This window comes from Choristoneura fumiferana, chromosome 2 (assembly GCF_025370935.1).
Source record: "Choristoneura fumiferana chromosome 2, NRCan_CFum_1, whole genome shotgun sequence".
Classification (NCBI taxonomy): domain Eukaryota; kingdom Metazoa; phylum Arthropoda; class Insecta; order Lepidoptera; family Tortricidae; genus Choristoneura; species Choristoneura fumiferana.
Genome location: NC_133473.1, coordinates 7,211,924 through 7,219,965, shown reverse-complemented (window position 1 = coordinate 7,219,965; position 8,042 = coordinate 7,211,924). Strand labels below are relative to the sequence as shown.

At 37.1% G+C, this 8,042-nt stretch overlaps 1 protein-coding gene across 1 annotated transcript; it reads left to right on the top strand.

Moving 5' to 3' along the window:
• The first annotated feature begins 3,650 nt into the window (after positions 1-3,650).
• On the top strand, positions 3,651-5,463 carry LOC141445421 (uncharacterized). The gene is made up of 3 exons (XM_074111264.1): positions 3,651-3,713; positions 3,798-3,981; positions 5,203-5,463. The coding sequence occupies exons 1-3, from the start codon at positions 3,651-3,653 to the stop codon at positions 5,376-5,378; spliced, it is 423 nt and encodes a 140-aa protein (XP_073967365.1). The 3' UTR covers positions 5,379-5,463.
• The last annotated feature ends 2,579 nt before the right edge of the window (positions 5,464-8,042 follow it).

The window sequence follows — 8,042 nt, the reverse complement described above, 5'->3', positions numbered from 1 at the left end:
ACTCGCCGCACCGCCCCGCCAACACGCCACCCGTCACCACCTGGACCACGCTCAGACCGGTCAGTACCATCACATACCTACGGATTAGAAATGGGTTAATCCGGATCTGATTCTGAAGTATCAAAAAATCAGACCCTTAAGCGGATCCGAATCCCTTATCGACTCCACAGTATAACAAGTTTCCCTGCAGTAATCCGACGGAGACGTCTAGACAGAACAATCGTGGGGGGCGTTAGGGGTGAGGCGCGGGTGGGAGGAGCCCCAGCTGCATACTTCGCCGTTCTTAGTAGCTTGGGACAAGTCTTCTAGGGTAAAATTTATTATGGTGCATAGGACATGTACTGTGAGTGCGTGCAAATCTTCATCTCGCATAAATAAGGAACTAAGATTTCATCTATTTATGTAATTATAATTATTTATTTTTTATATAATTAAATTCAATAACAGGAACTTTAAGCCCGTTAAGTCTAGAAACCTAAAGTATTTGTCGGTTACTAATCTATGAAAGTATATTTTGTAGAAAAAAGAGTTGTTTTATTTCAAAAATAGTATAATTTTAATACTGCTTACCCCTAGTAAGTATCCCACTCCTAATGCATTTTGTTTTATATAATTTCGCAATATTATTATGTACAGATTCGTAAAAGACATCTTCCAAATTTTAAATTTGTGACAACCCTTCCTTACTTGTGTAAATACCTATACAGGCTGCGGTATCGCCCAGCTTCAAAGGCGTCGGCCTACTGTAGGGAAAACTTGTTATAAATAAAATAAATAAATATCACGGGACAATTCACACAAATTAACCTAGTCCCAAAGTAAGCTTAGCAAAGCTTGTGTTATGAGTACTAAGCAACGGATAAATATAATTACTAATACATAAAAATCTTAAAATTGCCAAATTGGCCATGTTTATAAAAAGTTGGCCACACTGGCCATCAATAATATTATTATAAACTTATCGTATTTTTACTGTTAATACATCAATAATTACGTAGGAAATACTTTCCGATGAAAAGTTGTTTTATTTTTGTAGACTCGACGTGTCAGACCTTTTTTTAAGCCCAAAACCACTGCATCCAGTCATTTTTGTCGGAGCTCTGTTCACGAGTATACCTTTCATACCTTTCATACCTTTGACAGACGGGAAATACGCTTCAAGGCTGCTCCATTATAGATAAAGACGAATTCCCATCATGTAATTGTCAGATATTAATTGAGGACGACTAGGACATCAACCTGAACCGTCTATATAAAAATCTGACGCGCTTGAGTATTCCAAGGTCTCTTTTTTTCTTTTTCACTCAATAATCGGTCATGACTTTGGGTCGCGTCCAAGTCGTCAAGTCATTTGAATAGGACTTTTTTTGGGTTTACTTAGCTTACTTATTTTTGTTAAATTTTCTCGATTATTCCATAAAAATTGAATGAAAATTAAAAATTTGGTGTGATAGAACTCTTCTTAATATATAAGTTACTGTGTACTCCAATAATAACCGTTAATGAACATTTGTTCGGTTTTAAAGAGGTATAAACGCTCTTAACATTCCCTCTGAATATCTGACATGCTCGAATAACTTTTTTTTTCTACCCCTCTTTACGGCCACCCCCACCAAACAACCCGTTAGATTACTACCTCTCGGTTATCATATAGACGTAGGGCTTATACTCCATGAATGACTGATGCGCTCGAGTATTTCCATGAAACTGTTTTTTTTTTTTAATTTTTAACGCCTAACGCCCCCCCCCCCCCCCTCTAAAAGGGCATACTTAACATAAACTATTTTTTGTTTTTGCACCTAATCTTCACAATCCAATAGGTCCTCGTTACGCTTTAGTAACTAGGTACAAATTTAGCATACCGGCCTCCCCTACTATAAAGTACAAAAGAAACTTGTAGATAGCTTGTTTTTATCATATAGGTATTATATGTTTGTGTTGATTTTGGAATTACATAATAATACTAGCTTTTGCCCGCGACTTCATCCGCGTGGAATAGTAACTTTGGGAAGTATTTTATTTATTTAGGATACCTATTTTGCCAATAATAGCACATAGAAACTTCTACGTTTTACTGACAATAACGTATTTTAATACATTGCTATTAATATTTATAAACTATTTTTTTTTTGTTCTTCCATCCATCCATGTTCTTTAGTAAAACACAAATATTTTGCGGGAAGCCACATTTTAACAATACGACGTGTATTCTACCCTGCCAACATAAAAGGACTACTTAATTCTTCATAGTGGACTCTTGACATCTTACGTCCTTTATTGTAAGTTAGGAGGGTAGGATTATAATTAAGACGGCATTTTTACTAAGCATAGCTAAACATATTTCCGATAAATATACTTGTAGTATTTGTTTGGAATTCCTTAAGAAATTTCATCCCCATATTTTCAAGTAATAAATAGGTTAAAATTTGAAGGCGCCGGAACAAAAATGTTTTTGGGTTTCCGTAGCTCAAAAGAAAAAAATGGAACCCTTATAGGATCACTTTGCTGTCCGTCCGTCCGTCTGTCTGTCAAGATCCTTTATCTCGTAAACGCGCGGAGTATCGGTATCGAGTTGAAATTGAAACCCTAAACTCAGGTCAATAGTCCCGAAAGCTGTGAAAAAATCAAACTTCTAGGTAAGTCAAGGCAATCAAAAGCTAACAGTCATTAAAAAGGTGTTTCCATGTAAATCGCCTTAACAGAAAAAGTAATAGGTTACTCCCGGCTATCCTGGAAACTTGGAATTTTGCATAAAGAGCTCTTATAGTAGCACAATAAATAAGAAAAAATCTGAAAATTATAATTTTTCATGTCTGACTGTCTATGTCAATAAGCCATCTAAAATGACCCCACATTGCGTACATTTTTCTTGAGCTTAGAAGGCTCTGCTAACACTGCATCATCCCCTCTGCTAACATCACCTTACAGGTAAAATTTTCAAAAACGCTTGTACAAACATCTATTTATCTCTTATCACGTGCCGAAATGCCAAGTTTCATAAAGAACCATCGATTTATCTTCGACAATGACGATCTTCTATATAAACTTTCATCCCCTATTTCACCCCCTCGCAGGAAGATTTAAAAAAACGCGCGCATAAATATCTATTTATCTCTTATTACGTGCCCAAATGCCAAGTTTCATAGCGATTCTTCGATTTATCTTCAACAATGACGATCTTCCATATAAACTTTCATCCCCTATTTCACCCTCTCAAAGGAAGAGTTTAAAAAACGCGCGAAAAAATATCTATTTACTTCTTATCACGTGCCGAAATGGCAAGTTTAATAAAGATTCATCGATTTGTCTTCGATAATGACGACCTTCCATATAAACTCATCCCCTATTTCACTCCCTCACAGGTCGAATTTTCACAAAAGCTCAAACAAATTTCAGATTTATTTCTTATTAAGTGCCTAAATGCAAAGTTTCATGGTTTTCTCTTCGACAGCGACGAACTTCCGCCTTATAAAATCCACCCCCTATTTCAACCCCTTAAAACCTTTATTTCGCGATTAAAGATAGGCTTTGTTCTTTCCCAAGGTATATTCTAACTCTGTACCAAATTTTATCAAAATCGGTTCAGCGGTTTAGGCGTGAAAGCGTAACAGACAGACAGACAGAGTTACTTTCGCATTTATAATATTAGTATGGATTTGTTTTTAATCTCCTGCTTCGCTGCTTTGGCTTGGATTGTCCCGGCCGACGTCCTCGTATTTATAGCCACCCTACCATAATGTGATGTGATGTGTTCAATAAAAGTGGTCAAGTTAGACAGTGTATAATTTGTTGCACAGAGCGGCGGTACTGGCGGGGAGAGCTACGCGTACAGCGGCGAGGCAAGCGGCGGCGCGGCGGGCGCGGGCTCGGGCGGCGCGGGCGCGGACGGCAGCCCCGCGCGCTCGCCGCCCGCGCCCGCCTACCTGCCGCCCGCCGCCGCCGCGCACTACCACCACAACCACCATCCACATCCCACGCACGGTCAGTCCTCTGCGATAACTTATTTTGTTCTCCTGCACATTAATGGTCAGTGCTACACTTACTTGCTCCAAGCTGTATTTAACTTGCAATGTCTGCTTGTATGGCTGTTAAGGTCAAACCTTGGGAATTTAATTTCACCTACTTGTGATGATGACTGTAAATAGAACTTGTTGTCATAAGTTTCTTAATTTGATCGAAATTTGTGCCATTGTCGCAAATGATCTGGACTTCTCGAGCTGCAGGTGTATGTAGTACTAGGAATGCTGTTTCTAAGTAGTTTGGTTGAATGGGTCAGTACAGTCTACAAAAAATAATGTTGACATTACTTTAGAAAAACTCGCATTTAATATATGTTATTTTAAATAAACTGATTATTGTCATATTGTAGATATTTATCTACTGAAAATAAACAGCGCGCGACAATGATAAAAATAAGTACATAATATTTGAGATGTTTTTGTTCGTCACTTGATGATAAATAAGCACGATCCGTAGAACGAACTTCAGCTTCCTCAGGCGAAGACGCTCAGAGAGTTGAGAGATGAGAATTAAACTAACGCGCGGATTGCGACAAATTATTTATGTCATGAGCTTGTGTTATATTAAGGTAATTATCACAACCTATGTAAATGTTCGGAAAAGAAAGGCTATTATTATAATATCGAACGGTTCACTAAATTGATTGCTTCATTATTCGTTTAGTCATTTTAAGTGAAAGGGATGCCCTTCGCAAGGTCTATTTTTTTTGGTTGAAAATTTACTTCTTTAAAAATTATAGAATCGAAATTATTAATAATAAGAATATTCTATCATGTGTTTTTAAAAAAGGAATGTACTATTGTACACACATTTTACTTCAGTGGCAACATTGTCGTAGATTTTTTGGTCTTGAATTCCAGTTTTAAGTATAAATGTTTCAACCAAAAAAATATGAACATCAATTTAGACCACTCAATTTTTGACATTTTAATCATTCGACGGAACGTTGTTATGCAAAAAAAAATGTTACGAAAATAGAAGGTACATTGTGTCTTCAGGGCGGTAAATAAGGATATACGATATAATATGTATATGATGAAAAAAATTATGCAACAGTTTTCGACCAGTCGATATAGACCCAAGTGAAAGATGCGAAATGAAAAGTGAATATGAGCAAAAAAGGGACCATCTGATTCCATCTTGACTGTTGTGGAGTGACTGACTGTTGTTGTGTTGTTGCAGGTATGTGGTCGTGGCAGGGCGGCGGGGGCGGCGGCGGCGCGGGCGGCGCGGCGCCGGGCGCGGAGGGCGCACACGCGCCGCACGAGCTTTCCGACATGTTGCAGATCCTCGACCAGAGCGGCGCCGCCACCTTCGAGGATCTCAACATAAACATGTTCAACTCCAACTTCGAATAGCAATACTATTACCACGGTTGCCGGCCAACTTGGTTGCCCGCCGCGCTGCCGATGCGACCGGACGCTCTCGTCACTCGCGAACTAAATAAAAATGGTGAGGCCGGAAAACAGTAGCGGTAGCGACTTTTAACGCTCGGCATCATTCGGTATGCAGATTTACTTAGTTTGAGGATGTTACTGAATCCATCCGATTCGGAATCGGATGCAACGAAAGTGCGGAACTGAACATTACTTACACACACGACTCTTTTGCATTGACATTTCAAAAACTTAATCACTCAAATGATAAAGCTTTTAAACAACGGCAACCTATTGTACAAACGATGTACCTTAATTTGTAAAAACAAACACGAATACGCACGATGTACTTTTAACTTGGGAGCTATTTTATATTTGCGATTAACTTGGTCGAAACTAGGTAAGTATTGTGCTATCGATAGTGTGGCTAAAAGGCAGAGCCTCGGATCGGCAGCTAGTTATTTATTAGCATACGGACATATTTTTATGTATTAAAATAAATAATGAAAGTATTAGAATATAGGATAGACATTTATAAATTAACTATAAGAATACTTTTTATTTTTTAATTTTAAGTGTATTTTTTTTTAGTATTTAATGCAATTATGTTAATAACTGTTATCCAACAGTTATTCGAACAGTTGTTTTTGTGTTTCGATGCCAGAGACACAAGGTGCTGATTATTGTAATTATAATTACATAATTACACTTGATTTGTTTACGATTAGGACTTACCATAAATTTCGGAAATTACCATTGTCGCTAGATCTTTGTGTTTTATGGAACAAATGAAGAAGTCGCAAATTCATTGTTAATTTATTAATTTGTCATAACAAATTGTAAAATTTTAAGTAGGGTACTGGTCGCACAGTTTATCTGCAGCAGTAGTATTTAACCAACAATAATTCCGAAAGTAAACATTATCTTATATATATAATGTAATCGTCTAAACCTTTATTTTATGTCTTGTTGTCTTAAAAATATATCTGCTGTAAACTACAAAGGTTAAATTTATACAATCTAAATTTTCTCAGGGGCTAGTATTAAACGATAAAGCGAGTCGCGGTCCAGTTCTAATCATTCTGATGTTCTTGTTTCACAAACAGTTTCTAATTCATTGTAGCGGCTTAGATTCGGTGGACATATTATTTTAACGGAACATTCTATTTTTCGTACACGTCTGTGTCATCTATAAATAGTATCATGCTGATGATTGATAATATCTTCCATGCCGAGTGTTTAATTTATTTGAAATTGCTATTTACTTGTTACCACGAAAACGAATCGTATATTTTACAGTGTTATTAATGCTAGGTTAACCTAGTGGTCAGTATTTCCCGCAAACCTCTCCTTTTAGCCACATTTTCAGGCGAAACAGTGTGATGCCTTAACTGGCACTTTTTTTAAGTTATTCTTAATAATTAAATGCATAATTAATTACATAAAAAATCGTTTAATTGTATTGTTTAGTCAGAGCCTCTGAAAATAATCCACATAATTAGAAAGTACCTGGGCGACCGCGCTTCGCTCGAGCTAAAACTCGATAACAAGCGTTTTCCCAGAAATAAACCTAGGTAAATCGATTTTTCATCTCCGAAAACCCCTATTTTATATACATGGTGGAAAGTTGAGATGGGGCAGCAAGGGCAGCTACTAGATCCGTTGCTGCTACGCGAAAAAAGAGACATTTACTAACTTTTTGAATGATGACAATCGACATTCACAGATTTTTGATAAAATGTACAGTCAGCGAGAAAATCGACCGATTAGACTTTTTTTTAATGCCAATCGGTCCCATTTCTATCAAGGATTAAAACACTCTTTGAGATCAACTAAGGTTAGAGTACTAGAACACCCACAAATCAAAGAAAACTTTCCATACAGTTCGTAGGGTACTCATTTGCAAAGTGAAAGTTTCGCATGTTTTTTACGAACATGAATCCTTTATGCTTAAAGAAAATTAAACAGTATGTAGACAACTAAAAACTGAACATTTTAACTAAAGTTAGTGTCCAGTATTGCTGCCCCAACCTGTATATCTAATATATAAAATTTTCGTGTCAAAATGGACACAACTCCTTCAAAACGGCTTAACCTATTTTTATTTTTTTTGTGTATATTCGGTAGGTCTGAGAATGGGATGTAAACTATTTTTCACACTTCTGCGCAGACGGAGTCGCGGGCAAAAGCTAGTATATATATATATGTATACAAGGATTGCTCGTTTAAAGGTATTAAATATATAGATGGATTAGATTGTTACATACGTACATACTCTTGTTTACCTACCATTCAAAAATAACAACAACTATTATGGGATATCGTTTTGGACACGTTTTGGAAGCCTTTTCCCGTACTTTTCTATCATTGACATTGCAATACACGTGCAATACCCTAATCCTACTATATTAATGTGAAAGTTTGTGATGATGTTTAGATGTTTGTTACTCAATCACGCAACAGGATCCAACACCACACTTGTGGAGGGTTTATACAGAATAACGTTTGACTAATGTAATGACCACAAACACTGTTTTAGCACAATACAAGTAAATAGGCAGGAGTTCGACTTCATACTGGCGCCCGAATCGACGCACGCACACAGCCAAGCGTCATTTACACGGCCGCTAACCAATCTTCGTAAGA